The sequence below is a fragment of the Stegostoma tigrinum genome, chromosome 26, assembly GCF_030684315.1.
Source record: "Stegostoma tigrinum isolate sSteTig4 chromosome 26, sSteTig4.hap1, whole genome shotgun sequence".
Classification (NCBI taxonomy): Eukaryota; Metazoa; Chordata; class Chondrichthyes; order Orectolobiformes; family Stegostomatidae; genus Stegostoma; species Stegostoma tigrinum.
Window position 1 is genome coordinate 12890117 of NC_081379.1, and position 17341 is coordinate 12907457.

The following is a 17341-nucleotide window of genomic DNA, read 5'->3' on the forward strand; positions in this document are numbered from 1 at the left end:
GTCCGCCTCCCCCTCTCTCCTTATTCGTTTCAGAAATCTCTCCCCATCCCCCTCTCTGAAGAAGGGTCTAGGCCCGAAACGTCAGCTTTCGTGCTCCCGAGATGCTGCTTGGCCTGCTGTGCTCATCCAGCTTCACACTTTGTTATCTTGGTGTATTCCTCTTCCTTGACCTCTTGGCAGTCTTTAATACTGTCGACCACAGGCATAGTCTCCAAATCAGTTTCCACCTCGGTCAGATGGCCCTCACATGGTTCCACACACTTACCTATTAGGTCACAATCATAATGCTCTTCCAACTGATGTACCATCACTTCTAGAATTCCCAATACTGGATCCTCTCTGCTTCATCAACATCTGTAAACATGGCATCAGCATCCACATATGCACTTTCAACATATAGGTCTTCATCCCTACCAACTAAATTACCAACCACATGCTCCTTGAGCATAAAATTTCAGACAAAATAAACACAGACTTACCTATCGTGCTTGTTTTCTTGTGCAGCTCGCAGCAACTCCTGAATATTTTTGGTGATTTGTTCTGTTTTTCGAATTACATCCTCTGTGCTTGGGAGTGTGGAATCTGGTTCTGCATCTGGATTGTCCAGGTCTAGTATTGGGGTTTCTTCATACCGTCCTATGCTTTTTAGTTTACCCTTTTGGCCAGAGCTTACATTAAGCAAAGAGAAACAAAATAGGGAATTTGTTTTAATGGAGGTTGATACTCTCCTCTCAGGTAGAAACTCAAATATACTGATCATCTTTCAAAATGAATTATTCATAAATATTCTCATTTACACTTGAGTTGGAGAACACTAATAAAAATGGAGTAACATTCTATTCACATGAATAGTGTGATCCTGTTTTGATAGTGCCAAGTATGTCTTGATTACATTGCAAATTTTGATACATGAACTGAAGTTTTCTTAGAAGAAAAGGCAGTAATGTATATTAGCATCTCATATTAAACCTAAGACAGCAGTCACCATCAACTAAACCACCTATTCCTGCCAACAACATTGCTTTATCTTCCCAAGAGGCACTGAAAAGGTACATTCTGACTCAACGGATTTTTTCTAACCTAGAGGCTTGGAGAGGAGGTCATTTATCATCAGCAATAGCTGCAACATTTAGGAAGTGGCAGCTTTTTGCAGTGCTTCCTAGGCTGAAGGTCATCTCTTAGGAACCAACGATCATATTTGTAGTTTGAAAAGTGGGCTTTACTCTACTCGTACCTTAACACTCAAGTATATCACCTTTATTTCTAAAGAATTATTTATCTTGAAAATATTCTAGCACTAAGAATCAAAACATTGAGACAATATTTAATCACCATTACCCCCAAAACACTGTTTGGCCATTAATGTTACCAAACAGATCCAGATTCTTGTTGTCTCTACGTATAAAAGGGCAATTTATTTTTTAAACCTGGCTTCTTCCTTATCTTGAAGGTAGTCTGGTGATTCATCGGGCTTTAATCAATTCCACTCTAATTTTGAAAGGGTACAAAAGGGTGGCAGTGGTTAGCACAGCAACCTCACAGCACCAGGGACTTGGTTTTGTCCCAGCCGTGGGTGACTGCGTGCAACCACCCTTCTCCAATATATGCGTGGTTTTCTTCCAAGTGCTCCAGTTTCCTCAGCACAGTCCAAAGATGTGCAGATTAAGTGGATTGGTCAAGCTAAATTGCCCCTTGGTATCCAGGGATGTGCAGGCTAACTGGATTACCTGTGGGATATTTGCGGGGGCATGTGTGGGGTTATGGGGATAAGGTGACCTGCTCTTCGCAGGGTAGGTGCAGACTCAATGGGCTAAATTTTCTAGACTGTAGGGATTCTAAGAAGCTTCACATACATTATTTCCTCAGATTCTTATCTTTTCCAGTGAGTCACACCCTTATCTCCAACTGTTGTTGTCTGGTTACAAACTGGAACTTAATTTGCTGATACGTACATTTCTATTGATAGCCCATTACACTGATATGACACATTGCACTTCAAACATAGCATTAAAAAAAACATTAAAAATTCAAAGAGGAATCTGAGGCATAAAAATGTGGGTCCACACAATTACTTCACTAATTTGACTACTACAGTTGGTTCTGATATAACGCAATCTTCCATTCTCGTGTAATCTTGTGTTATAAGAAAATCATGCAATAATCATGACATTTAAAGTGATGGGGACAGAATCGCATTAAAGCCAATTTGGAAGGGAAAGTTTGTGTACTACAAGCAGCATTTTATAATTTTTCAATTGCATTAAAACCGATTTCTGTTAAAGAAACATGCGTGATATCAAAACCGACTGAAGAAGTTGTTCAAACTGGTGTTTCTGATTGAAATCAGAAATTCAGTCTCACTCTAAAATTCAATCACCTTAAGGATACCTTAAATTATATATATTTCATATCTAAAAATTATGTAGTGGACGCTGAACTGAAAAATCTTTTGACAAATGTTATTAGCATTTCAATGGAATTTCCAAATAGGCTAAAAAGCATAACATTCATATTGTTAGAGACTCAGAATCTCATACATGGATTTATTACCCCACAAGAAGTTGTCCTTTAGCGTAACCATCATATATTCAGACATTATTCCAAGAGGGGTGGCGGGGTGAATTACTTTCACAAGACGAACATATAGGGTTTGGTTATTATCTAGAAGCAATTTTGCACCTACTTATTATATGTAGACAATCACACAGATTTTCTCTATGGTACTGTGCTATACTTAATCCATACCCAGCCTCATCTGGCTCCAAGTCATTTGCTGCGTTATCGTAGTCACTGTCGGGCATGCTGTTCTGTTTCTCGAGTTTTGATGCCTAAAGATGTTGAAACAAATCCCAAGATACAAAAAGTATAGTGATTCCTCAAATGTTCATATACATTGATAACTATTAGGTGACACAAGGTCCTGATTCAGACAGGAACTCAAGAAATATACATGCAAAATATTTGCAGTCAGTAACAAAGAAAAAGTGCTGGAAGTTATTAACTAAGCAAAAGTAAAGCAATGTATTTATGATTAAAAAGACAATAATTTCATTTTTCCATCTTTAAATTACAAACATGAAACAAAACTATTTGTTATTCTTTTGAATTAAGTTTTGGTGTTGCAATTTGAATATAATTAGATAAAGCAGGGTAGGAGCTGAGCTGGGCCCAAGTGAAAACATCATGAGGCAGTGTAAGTAAGGGGGAATCTTCGCTTCTCCTATCTACCATGAGTTTGCATTGTATTCAAAGGATCTATTGTGTGCTCCACAACATAAAGGATAAATTTTGTAGTGGTACATTTCTCAACAGAAAATTTTCACAAAGATTACAGTTCACACTTGCAGCACAAATGATCCTCAGTAAATCAAATCAATATAAGCAATGAAAGCCAAAATGCAGTTTGCACTTGAACAACATGCATGTATTTAGCACTTTTAACATAAAACATCACAAGGTACTTTGCTGGAATAGTACTAAAACAAAATTTGACACCCAAGCTACAGAAGGTATTGATATAGGAGCTGGTGTAGGCTTTTGAAGGAGTTTTTTTAGAAGAAAGTGATGTAATGGGGCTTTGAGCAAACTTTAGAACATCAGGAATTGGCAGGTGAAGGCATATTCGGCAATGGTAATATGATAATTGGGATACACAAAAATCCGAACTGGAGGAATATAGGAACTGCAGAGGGTTGTAAGGTTGCAGGAGAATCTGAAGATTTGAGGGGGGCGAGTTTAAAACGATGCTCAACTTGGAGGTTTACACTGCCCCTTAAAATTTGACCCTCATCCCTTCTCATTTTAAAACCCTTTTTAAATTTGTATAATTAAGATTGAGACCCTCTATTAATCACAATAGATATCAACTTAATCAGGGGATTTTTAAAATTCTAGTTGAATTCAAACTATTTTTAAACAAATCTTTTGAAGAGAAAATTATTAAACTAGGACATTTATTATTGGACTCAACTGTGCTCATGCTTCTCAAACTTATACATAGCAAATTTTATTTGACACACACGTAGGAATCGACAATATTAGCACTGTTTGATTAACACATCGTTCCAGCACACAAAGAAAAACAAACATTCAGCATGAATCAGTTTTCTATTCAAGTATTAAATGCTTAAAACAATGCACAATCTGACTTTGGAAGAAAAAAAATTTATTTTTGTTTTGAGCCAGTGGATTTAAAAAGTGAATACATGCTACAATGTGAGGTAAGTTAGACCATGCTCAAGACAGGATGCTAATGACTCTGTGGCTGGTACCGTCTTCACAAAATAGACTGCCCAAAAACGAGTATTGAAATATAACTCATCTAGACAAAAAAAATTGTCAGTTCATCCGGGTATCTGCTTGGAAACTATAGTGAAGTTCAGTAGCTGATGGCAATTCAATTTTCACAATACTCAGATCATTAGAATGAAACACTGAAAACAGTTACATATCTGGTTTAAGATGCCACAATCACCACCACCAGGGTAATGGGTTATAAAATCTTCGGTGGATAAATAATTGATACTTTCTCAAGGGCTCCTTCTGTTCCACCAGCAGCCAGTCACAGTTCATTGAAAGCATTATTAAAGTCCAAAAACACCTTAGTGATGGAAGCATCATTAGAAAATGGAGCAAGCTTTTGAAGTCAATGATGATCTTCTTCTGAAAGCTCTCATCTCATTGTACAGCAACCAAGTTGCACAAAGATCCCAATTCACATGCACTACAGAGCATTGCAATTAAAAAAAAAATGGATTTCCTTTATTTTAATTTTAACCCAATGGAAAAGCAATGTGATTTCCAGGTTAGCTTGTGAGGGTGCAAAAAGAATGTTGAACACTGAAAATCTGTACCCTGCATTCATTTTAGACCACTATTTAAATTAATTTCAGAATGTAATATATAAGCCACCAGGAACATATCCTTTATTTTATGAAAAGACACATAACCCTTCCAAATGCAGCCATTACTTGCTGAATCAGCATATTTGGTATAAATAACTCAATGTTATTTCCCTTTTACAAGTGCAAACCATTGCAGCTGAGCTCCTCTGAAGGCTGTATGTTAATCCAGCGCGTAGAGAGACATTCTATCCCTGAACTATAATTTGGCTGATCTCAGCCAGCATGGAGATTGGGTGCTAAGTGTCCTCAGTGTCTGGATTTGGTACCACCTAAGGTTCTTGCTTCTGATCAATATCCAACGATCCATGTTTGAAGTGTGGACTTTGGGTAATGATAGGATTGGTTTGGCTGCGATGCTTGCCAATGTTCAACGTCAAGGCTTACACGTGTAAAATGGCCATGTGGTACTAAAAAGCGACCAGTGCTCATGGATTCATACGACATCAAGGAATCAGAGCCTGCAGGAGCGGGATGGGGAGAAAATTGGGAAACAATTATAGCCTCTATACTTATACTGAAAGCTTCTTATTCAAATTTCTCACATCCCTTCTCAAATGTGCTGATTCTGGCTCCATGGGCACAAGTAGTGTTTCAGTTCCTTGCCCAAGTGGACATTCTTCATTTTTGAACTCAGGCAGTGTTTGCAGTCGAGTTTAAATCCAGTCATCATCCAACACTCTTCATCCCCATAAAAATATATATGCCAGCTAAAATGCAGGATTTCATGCCTTTTATTTTCACTTTCTATCCCATGTGAAGGTCAGTTGTATTCTCATTGAAATGAGCTAATTTGAGAAGGGCCCAGAGATTGGACTCAGGATACGCCTACTCTATATGGTCTACACAGCACTGTGCAGTGAGTTCACCAACTAATCATCAAGATAGCTTGATAGTATTGTTTGAATAGAGATCTGATACTTGCACTTATCAAAGGGTCAAGTTTTGATTGTTGAAAGACTAATTAAGCTATGTGCGCACTGCAACCTGTGGTTTCAGAGCAAGCAGGATTAATAAATTGAAAAATTTAAAGTAAAAGTAGAGAAGAATAATTAGAAATATGCAATCAGTAAGGAAACTCCAGTGAGAGTGACTATTCATGCGGAGGTGACGCAAAAGGAGCAGGCCAAATAAGGGGGAAAGAGGTAGCAACAGACACTGCGATGGTCACCACCTCCCCGCATACAGACCAAGTGAGAAGGTACTTAACCCTTCGGGTGTTCTCATCCCGGGACCAGGAAAGCGTGGAAGGGAAGGAAGGTAAAGATGAAGAGGAGGTCACAAAGGCACTCCTCCCAATCTGAAAGGGGAAAGAAGAAACATTCCGGCAAAAATTAAATGCAAGAAAAACACAACAAAAGAGAGACGGACTCCATGAATTGCCAAATTATAGGTATGCCAAGTTTTTACCAAAGGAACTTTATAAAGTTTTCACTAGGTTTTAAAGTGTAAATAAATTACAAAAGCACAATGAACAAGTTGTCTTAACTGAATAAGCAGTAAGCATGGTTACCTGTTCAAATTGTAACATTGCAAAAACAAATACCAACACACTGTAAATTAAAACACTAATGACAGTATAAAAGTTTCACATCCACCCAAAGTTCTTGCCAAATATATTCACTAAAGTTCATTGCTCTGAAATAACTGAATGCTCTTACAAGATTATGCAGTTGCATTTGCTGACTTCTTCCTTGCCTATTTAGTTAGAAACAGGGTCAGAACACAGTCTGTGTGAAATCTTTTATTTGGCACCATCGTGGTTGGCTTTATAATATCACCGATAGGGTAAATCACACTGCAACTGAAGCTAAGATTCAACATCTTTTGGAAGAATAACTACTTCATTAAATGATCAAATTTAACATGACTCAAATTTGAGATTAATTAAATCAAAATGTGCGCATCTATTTTTGTTTTAAAAACAAAATCAACATTATTTTTAAAAATTACAGGAGTACTAACAATAACGAATTCAAGAAGGGCACACTTCCCATTACTGCAATAAAGCTTATGAACTCAAAAGACCACATGCTCCCTCTACTGAGGGATGAGCAAAACCAAGATATTCAAATTGTGACATGTAACTAGGATTTTGGGTTAACTTCGCATATTTGTGGGACAAGTCACGACAAAACACCTAATACTATGCTACAAATGACAAAATCTAAATTTATATGAAATAATGATTATTGAACATGAAACTGTTGAAAGAATTAAGATTTTACTTGGCATACCTACAAACCAAATAATTCAGTAAGTCAATGTTTAAAAGTAACAAGACTTCACTGAAAACAAAATCTCTCATGCATCTCCTAAATTAAGTTAGGGACTAAGAATGACACTTTGGTGACTTGTAGAAATGATTATTTAATAACTCAGCCAGACTTTCAAAGAGAAAGTTCATGTATTTCATCAATAACCATTTACCTTTAGTTTACTCTGGTTCAATTCAAAGATGGGGACTTCAGTGGCATTTGGATCTAACTGCCTCAGATGACTAAGTTTTACACTGGGCCACTAATGTGCCTTACAACTTTATTAATTTATGGACAATAAAACATAAAACACAACTTGTCTTTAATTTAAAATTTTACACCAATCTAAAAGTGGAAAAAATATTGTAGGGCTGGGATTAAAATACGAATGAGATGGTCTCCCAAGCGCTGGCAGAGCTTGCACAGTGGATTTTAACATGGTGTGTAATTTTACACCAAGTACATGTTCAAATATTACTAAATTCATGATCATTCTGTATTTGAACATAAATAACTTTTTTAAAAAAGCGTAGTTTGAAAAAGTGTAGTAAAATCGATTCTTACTCAAAGCCTGTGGAACAGAAGCTTCAAAGAAGTATGGCAAGGATATTCCATGCTCAAACAAATATCCAAATTAAGCATAAATACAGATCTGATCATTTTTCCATTTAGTTCAACAATTTATTTTATTTTGAATATATTTCAATCTTCCCTGCTGAACAGTCTGAATTCAAGCAAGTTTCTCAAAAATGGTAAAGGCAGGACCACCATTGTCCTACTAGTACATGGGGCAGCTCCCTCATTTTAGAGAGATGTTTTTTTTTACCCTGAGCGTTACCATGCTTCAGGCAAGGGGAAAAGTTGAGGAAAGCCTTTTGTAGTGCCCTCAGCTGGTGCAGAAATTGAACCCATGCTGTTGGCATCACTGTCAAAAACCAGGAACCTAAACCAAAAAACACGAACACTCCTCTCATGCCCCATTAAATTTTAATGTAGCCTTAAAATATCATTAGTGGAATTTTTTTCATTTAACATTTAAAGCTTCAATAACTAAGGATATATTCTATCATGCAAAAAACAGAGGTACCAACAACTACGTTGATTCCCTATTTGCACAATAATGTAGCAAGTTTACAGGTCATCCCAGAGGGGATTCAACCTGCAACATTAGAAACATAAATAGGAGCATCAATGAAGGTAACATTTTGACAACCTTAAACTTTCAAAGCATTTTGTCATACTTTCCAGACTGAAAGATATCTTTAGTATTTATATTAGAAATATTAAATGAGATGTTACACTGATTATTTGCAAAAACAGAGACGTGTCAGTGGATTATTTAACGAAGTATTTCATTGTATACAGTTTATTTTGAGGGCTTTTCAATATTTTAGATGATTAAAAATTAAGCTGTGAAAATTAGACTTGTTTCCTCCTCTTCAGCTTTCAATCTTTCTGTCATTTCTCTTCTGAAGACACAGATTCTAAACCTTTGCCCAATTTATCACTGCCCACGCATCAAATATCCAAAGTGAGCACCGGACCCAAGTCCGATTCAGTCCTCAACCACTGAAGTTTGCAACACACTGACTCAATGTTGGGTAAGGGCATGTGATATGCAGCTGAGGCATGTCTGGTCTTATTTGCTCAAAACCACCCTAATGGTTAACGGACAAACTGAAATCGAGTAGCTTAATCTTTGATCTGTCAAAATGACCTATTTGTTTCAAGATCATAATTCATTGAACATTTGTGATTTTAACTCAATGCCACAATACTTGCACAAACATAAAGCATGAAAGAGGCTGGAAATCTGGAATAAATTCAGAAAACCGATGAAACACTGAGCAGTTCAGGCAGCATCAGTGGAGAAAACCAGCTAATGTTTCAGGTCTATGACAATTCATAGATGTTTCTAGTGAAGTGAACTGACTTGAAATGTTCACCATCCCCCCAGACCTCCCACTGACTGAGGACGAACGGTCAGTCCTGAGCAAGGGGCTCACCTTTGTCCCCCTACAACCACACATCAACGAATACCAGTCACGGTCGGACATAGAGCAGTTTTTCTGCCGTCTTCGCCTGCATGCCTACTTCTTCAACCGGGAACCCAACCCTCCTTCCACTGACCCCTTCACCCGCTTCCAACACAAGTCCTCCTCCTGGACACCACCCCCAGGCCTCCTACCCTCCCTCGACCTCTTCATCTCCAACTGCCGTCGAGACATCAACCGCCTCAGCCTCTCCACCCCTCTCACCCACTCCAACCTCTCCCCCGCAGAACGGGCAGCCCTCCGCTCCCTCCGCTCCAACCCCAACCTCACCATCAAACCCGCAGACAAGGGTGGCGCAGTGGTAGTATGGCGCACTGACCTCTACATCGCCGAGGCCAGACGCCAACTCTCCGACACCGCCTCCTACCGCCTCCTCGATCATGACCCCACACCCGAGCACCAAACCATCATCTCCAACACCATTCATGATCTCATCACCTCAGGGGACCTCCCACCCACAGCCTCCAACCTCATTGTTCCCCAACCCCGCACGGCCCGTTTCTATCTCCTTCCCAAAATCCACAAACCTGCCTGCCCTGGTCGACCCATCGTCTCAGCCTGCTCCTGCCCCACCGAACTCATCTCCACCTATCTGGACTCCATTTTCTCCCCTTTGGTCCAGGAACTCCCCACCTATGTCCGTGACACCACCCACGCCCTCCACCTCCTCCAGGACTTCCAATTCCCTGGCCCCCAACACCTCATATTCACCATGGACGTCCAGTCCCTGTACACCTGCATTCCGCATGGAGATGGCCTCAAGGCCCTCCGCTTCTTCCTGTCCCGCAGGCCCGACCAGGCCCCCTCCACCGACACTCTCATCCGCCTAGCGGAACTCGTCCTCACACTCAACAACTTCTCTTTTGACTCCTCCCACTTCCTACAGACTAAGGGGGTGGCCATGGGCACCCGCATGGGCCCCAGCTATGCCTGCCTCTTTGTAGGTTACGTGGAACAGTCCATCTTCCGCACCTACACAGGCCCCAAACCCCACCTCTTCCTCCGGTACATTGATGACTGTATCGGCGCCGCCTCTTGCTCCCCAGAGGAGCTCGAACAGTTCATCCACTTCACCAACACCTTCCACCCCAACCTTCAGTTCACCTGGGCCATCTCCAGCACATCCCTCACCTTCCTGGACCTCTCAGTCTCCATCTCAGGCAACCAGCTTGTAACTGATGTCCATTTCAAGCCCACCGACTCCCACAGCTACCTAGAATACACCTCCTCCCACCCACCCTCCTGCAAAAATTCCATCCCCTATTCCCAATTCCTCCGCCTCCGCCGCATCTGCTCCCACGATAAGACATTCCACTCCCGTACATCCCAGATGTCCAAGTTCTTTAAGGAGCGCAACTTCCCCCCCACGGTGATTGAGAACGCCCTTGACCGCGTCTCCCGCATTTCCCGCGACACATCCCTCACACCCCGCCCCCGCCACAACCGCCCCAAGAGGATCCCCCTCGTTCTCACACACCACCCTACCAACCTCCGGATACAACGCATTATCCTCCGACACTTCCGCCATTTACAATCCGACCCCACCACCCAAGACATTTTTCCATCCCCACCCCTGTCTGCTTTCCGGAGAGACCACTCTCTCCGTGACTCCCTTGTTCGCTCCACACTGCCCTCCAACCCCACCACACCCGGCACCTTCCCCTGCAACCGCAGGAAATGCTACACTTGTCCCCACACCTCCTCCCTCACCCCCATCCCAGGCCCCAAGATGACATTCCACATTAAGCAGAGGTTCACCTGCACATCTGCCAATGTGGTATACTGCATCCACTGTACCCGGTGCGGCTTTCTCTACATTGGGGAAACCAAGCGGAGGCTTGGGGACCGCTTTGCAGAACACCTCCGCTCAGTTCGCAACAAACAACTGCACCTCCCAGTCGCAAACCATTTCCACTCCCCCTCCCATTCTCTTGATGACATGTCCATCATGGGCCTCCTGCACTGCCACAATGATGCCACCCGAAGGTTGCAGGAACAGCAACTCATATTCCGCCTGGGAACCCTGCAGCCATATGGTATCAATGTGGACTTCACCAGTTTCAAAATCTCCCCTTCCCCCACTGCATCCCTCAACCAGCCCAGTTCATCCCCTCCCCCCACTGCACCACACAACCAGCCCAGCTCTTCCCCCCCACCCACTGCATCCCAAAACCAGTCCAACCTGTCTCTGCCTCCCTAACCTGTTCTTCCTCTCACCCATCCCTTCCTCCCACCCCAAGCCGCACCCCCAGCTACCTACTAACCTCATCCCACCTCCTTGACCTGTCCGTCTTCCCTGGACTGACCTATCCCCTCCCTACCTCCCCACCTACACCCTCTCCACCTATCTTCTTTACTCTCCATCTTCGGTCCGCCTCCCCCTCTCTCCCTATTTATTCCAGTTCCCTCCCCCCATCCCCCTCTCTGATGAAGGGTCTAGGCCCGAAACGTCAGCTTTTGTGCTCCTGAGATGCTGCTTGGCCTGCTGTGTTCATCCAGCCTCACATTTTATTATATTGACTTGAAATGTTAACTGTTTCTGTTCAGAAATGCTGCCTGACCTCTATAATACTTGTATGTCATCTAGTGCTTCAAGCATGTATTTTGTCCTCCACTGTAACTTTATTTGACCAAACGGTGATAATGTTTAAGCAAAGACCTTAGTCTTTATTCCTTTCCATTTCAAATGCGACAAATGATATGAGGACAACAGGGCTGGGATAACAGTATTGAAAGGAACAAAGTCTAAGGGCAAAAGACCAAGGTGCAGTTGGGTCATTTATATTCAACTTGGTGTTTTCAATAATTAAAACAAATCCTAGCTTGGCAATAAAAGGAATAAAACATAAAAAAAGGACAAAAATTCACAAGACAGTGTTTGCAAGCTAGAAAAGAAAATTAGAACTTAAAGACAAAGAGGAAAAGGAGAAAAAAAAAGCATAAGTTGCTTACCAGAGCTGATGCTGATTTACTTACGTGTTGAGGGAAGGGCTGAAGTCCTGCAATACTGTCCTCTGGGTATGTGATGTCCCCAATTGGGAGATAGGGTTTCTGACCAGAGCCAGTCTCATACATGGACATAGGCCGGCTGCCACGTGCAGACGGGCGCCGTTTTAAGGACGAAGGATTGGAGGGACCTGGGTATTCTGAACTGGGAACTTGATAGATATTCGTAGTAACCTGCCGCCTGAGGGTGGTGTTTTCACTCTGCAGCGTTTGAAGCTGAAAGAAATTTTGTTTTAGCCAATAATTTTTTCTTGCATCAAGCAAAGCGGACAAATTTTGGCGTTTACTGCAATGTGGATCGTGCATGCCAATAAATGAGTCAGAGAGACAGATAGAAGAATAAACAAATGAATGTCTCAGTAGGAGCAGCAGAAGCATGGACTAAATTGCACACGAACACCATAAATTGCATCTGGAGGGCGAATACTTTAATGAACTTAATCCCATAAATAGACTAGTTACTCTGGTGCAATGGATACTGCATAATAAACTTACCATTCATTCACTTTTTGTAACCCCACTTAACAAGGTACATACAAGTTTGTATTAATGGGCATCCGCAAAAAACACACAGCTGATGTCCCTCCCTTCAGTGTCCATAATTTACAAGTCTCAATATACTATCTTAAGATTTTCTATCTTCAGTCTTATGCAAAAAAATTAAATAAAGTGCGTGCTTTGATTAATTGGAATCAAAAAGTATAATCTGTAATGTAAAAACTGTAGGAGTTCTATACCATTTATTATGGCTGAAAATGGCAATTTTATCAGTTTAAGGACATCTGCTTCTCCTACTCACCTTGACAATCTTTCTGTTTTATGTCTTTGGGACCATAAAGATCCTGCTTCAGTAAGGATTCAATGCTGTTTTGCCTTGTGTGTCAAAAGTTCAACCTCAACATATCTTGCACAAAATCTTGCTCACCTATCAATCCCATCCTCCTTAAACTCTGAGGTTCCTGTTTGCAAAGTGTTTGCCTTCTTCAAAAGCCCCTCACAGACTTGTAGCCCATGCTACATCTTGATCCTCTCTCTGTCTGTTTCTCTCTTCTCCCCCTTCTCCCCACTCCTCCTAATCAAAACCATCACCATCATCACTATATTGGGTATTTTAACCTTGAAAAGGTGCTATGTAAATGCAATTTGATGTCACGGGGCTTTCTGGATCACCAGGAGAATGTGTCAAAAGGAAGTTGGGGAATTGCATTTCAGCCAAGTAGGTGAAAAGCTAAAAAAGATATATTTAATAGAATAGTTTGTCCAAGATATGGGCCAAAGAATATCAGTTAGATAACTAATCAGTTAGTGTCTTTTGTTGGTGCAGAATGAGGAACAAACAATGCCTGGATCAATAATTTGCTCTTCAAGCAGTACAGCGAGATCCTTTGCAAGAAGGTGAGAATGTTCCATTATTTATCACAGCAAAACATAATGATTCAAGATCTTTATGCTTGTCAGTCTTCATATTTACTAAGCCTAAACTGCAATATTAAATTAAAATGTTAAGACTCATATTTGCCTATAACAGCACAATCAGGAGTTTAAAAACAGAAGATGCTGGAAATATTCTCCTACTGTCTGCATGAGTTTCCTCCAGGTGCTCAAATTTCCTCCCATAGTCCAAAGGTGTACAGGTTAGGTGGATTAGCCACGCTAAATTACCCATTATGCCCAGGGATGTGCGGACTAGGTGGATTGACAATGGGAAATGCAGGTTTACAAGGAAAGGGTTTGGGGAGCGAGGAGGGGTGTCTTCAGAGGGTTGGTGTGGATTATATGGGTTGAATGGCCTACATCCACATTGTAGGGATTCTATGATTGTCAGCGTTCTAAGCAGAAATGGGAATTTCTACTGAAAGATCATATGCTTGAAATATTAAATCTTTCTCTCCCTGCAGCTGATACTGCTGGATCTGAGTATTCTCAGCAGTTTTTGTTTTCATTTCAGATTTCTAGCATCCACAGTATTTTGCTTTTGCAAGAGCTCACAACTACTCACTCAAACTCAAGGCTTTATGCAGAAAAGCTTTTTTTTTCCCCTGTCCTACTCTTCTGAAGTGATTGCTGCATTTTTCCCCATATTGTTGGTCTTCACTGGTGAATGCGGATAACAAACATTAGCTTTATCATCGTGGTATTAAGGGAATTACAGATAAGTCAAAACATGTATTATACCAAAAAATGTATATGTGCACTTTCTAGTGGGAGATTGGGAAATAATTTGAAGCAGGAACGCTATACTATTTTAATCTTCTTAAAGTATCAGATTGGCCCAGCTGGTGACAGACTTATTCACTTCTTGTGGTTTCAAACTGCAAGGACTTGAACACGGTTAAAAGTTACACTTCTCATTAGAATATTGAAGAAATGCCGTATTGTCAGCTGGTTCTGTTCACCTTGTAGCTACATTTTCTTATTCAGGCATTGCAAAGGATTCTGTAACACTATTTAACAGGAGGAGTTCTTTCAGATCTTTGGCCCAGGTCAAATTCATCCCTCAATTTACATCCCAAAAGTAGGATAAACTGATCATTAATTGCAGTTACTGCTTCTAGGATCTTAAGTAAATTGCTAATGCCCTCCTAGACCATAACCCCATCAGTGAACATCAAACTGTCCAATTACCTCATCTCCTTAGGAGATCACCTCTATAACTTCTCACCTCAGACCCCATCCTGCACAGCTCATTTCAACTTTCTTCCCAAAATCGACAGACTGCCCATCCCACCCAGTGAACAGTGCCCAGCCCACCATCACCCTCCTTCACTTGGCTGGGCTCAGCCTCGTTTTGAATAACTTCTCCTAGAATTCATCTCATTTTCTCCAAGTCAAAGATGTGACTATGGGTACCTGCATAGGTCCCAAGTATGCTTGTCTTTGCGAAGCATGTTGAACATTCCTTGTTCGAGTCCAACTCAGGCCCCTCCCACAACTCTTTTGCCAATATACCAAAAATGTCATCAGTGCTTCCCCTCTCATCTGTAATTGGAAAGAATAACTAATTTTACTTTGAATTTCCATCCTTCTCTTACCTTCACTAGCTCCATCTGACTCTTTCCTTGACTGTGCTGTTTTCATTTCTGGGTATAAGCTATCCACCATATCCATTACAAACCTACCAACTCCCACAGTTACTTTGACTGCAGTTCCTCACATTCTGCTATCATAAAATTCTGATATCATTTCATTTCCCAGTTTCTCAGTCACTTTTGTCTGATAATGTCACCTTCGACAGAACTGCCTCCAACATGTCCTCCTTTTTCCTCAAACAAGGATTCCCCTCACTGTGGTAATCAAAGCTCCCAGCCATGTTTCATCCATTTCCTGCACTTCTGCCCTCACCCTTCTGTATTTTCCTTCCCAAAGAAACAAGATTTCCCCTTATGCTCACTTTTCACCCCATCTTCACCATCTCCAGCAGATACCAAGGACATCTTCCCCTCCCATCCACTCTCAGCATTCTGCAGAAAGCATCCTTCCGACACCGTGGTCCACTCCTCCATTACTCCCAAAACATCCTCACACCTGGGCACCTTCTCATGCAACTACAGGTGGAAAACATGCCCTATCAACCCTCTCCTCTTCACTGAAGAAAGCCCCAAATGTACATTCCAGGTGAAGGAGCATTTTACTTGTACCTCTTGCAATCTAGTTTATACCAATTGCTACTCAAAATACAATCTTCCTTTACATTTGAGACACAAAATAAAGATTACTTACCCAATCTCTGACCACAAGAATGACCCTGACCTTGCAGTTGATCCCATGCTAACATTTCTGTCCTGGGCTTGCTACAGTGTTCAAACAAAGTTCAATGCAAGCTGTAGGAACAGTATCTAATTTTCTCTTAGGCATTTTACAATCTTCAGAATGCAACATCAAGTTTACAATTTTAGCATATGACCATTTTGGTTACAACAGTTCCCACCCTTTCATCTCATTTGTGTGCAGGTGACTGCAGTCAAGGGAGCAGACTCATTTTCTCCTTTTCACGGCTCTTACACATCTCAATCACTCCTTTACCACTCCCTGTGCTTTCTAGGTATTTTCTGATCAACTTATTCAGTGATGTTATTATGTATCTCTGGAGCAACTAGGAGTTGAACCTGGGCCTCCAGACACCCTCTCTGTTCTGGTCTCTACTACTCACTCTTTGTCAACAGCATAAAATCTATCATTTTTTAGTCCCTTTCAGTTTGGAAGAGTCATATCACACTCAAACATTGCTTCTCTCTTCATAGACACACCTATTGAGATTCCCCTGCGATTTCTATTTCTGTTACATTTACTTACCGAAAAAGTAAACATACTTTGTGAAGCGCTTTGAGACTTCCAGGGCAGGTAAAATACACCAGATAAAAATGCAATTACTTTTCTTTCAGGAACAGTAAGTTAGAAAATGGGCAATTCTCTATTGCTACCCAACTCACTCAGTAGAGAGTAATAAAACCTGGTGCTTCTAAAGTGCCTACTTCAATTTTGATAAAGTAATTTGGCACGAATTATGAATGGCTACACAAAAATGATGCTTACATTGGGTGGGGATCATGTTCGGATAAGATCTCTTGCCAATTACTTCAAGCCTAAAATGTTTGTTTTTGATTAGAAAGAACAACATAGGCTGTTCACTCAAGAGAAAATGCACATTTTAAAATATTTTACCCACAGCTAAATAATCTGTCAGCTTCAACCCACTATTTTTTCAAATGAGTTAAAATAAACCAGATAAAATTTCAGTTCAGGGAGAATTCTGGCTGTTTAACTTTTAACCATCAAAACAAATGAACATGAAATAACAATCTTTCTGTACAAGGATGGTCCAGGGTTGTCTGCACATCCATTTAAAAAAAAATGTTGCATTGGAAATGTCATTTAATACCTTGTAAACTGCTCTGACAATTTCATGAATCACTGAGTTGAATTGCTCAGGTTACACCTCCCTCTCCTTCAGAGACCGTAAACAGCTTCTATTACACTCTCAAGCGCACATACTGTAATTTCAGACCTCGCTACTGTTTGACAGTCATTGTAAAATAGTTATTGTGTTTCCTTCTTCACTGAGTTTCAAGTCCCTGAACAGATCATATTTGCATCAGATCATGATTAATTTTTAATCACCACT

General features: G+C 40.9%; 1 protein-coding gene across 13 annotated transcripts in view; it reads right to left on the bottom strand.

Moving 5' to 3' along the window:
- git2a (G protein-coupled receptor kinase interacting ArfGAP 2a) overlaps positions 1-17341 on the bottom strand; it is an 81459-nt gene that overhangs the window by 13531 nt on the left and 50587 nt on the right. For 6 of the 13 annotated variants that reach the window (XM_048556496.2, XM_048556486.2, XM_059654964.1 and 3 more), the window contains exons 15-18: positions 12190-12435; positions 6112-6201; positions 2746-2828; positions 480-668 (exon numbers count right to left, since the gene is read on the bottom strand). In XM_048556496.2, coding sequence (XP_048412453.1) covers positions 480-668; positions 2746-2828; positions 6112-6201; positions 12190-12435 — 608 coding nt within the window. The other 7 variants (XM_059654965.1, XM_048556492.2, XM_059654967.1 and 4 more) reach the window with 6 other exon arrangements.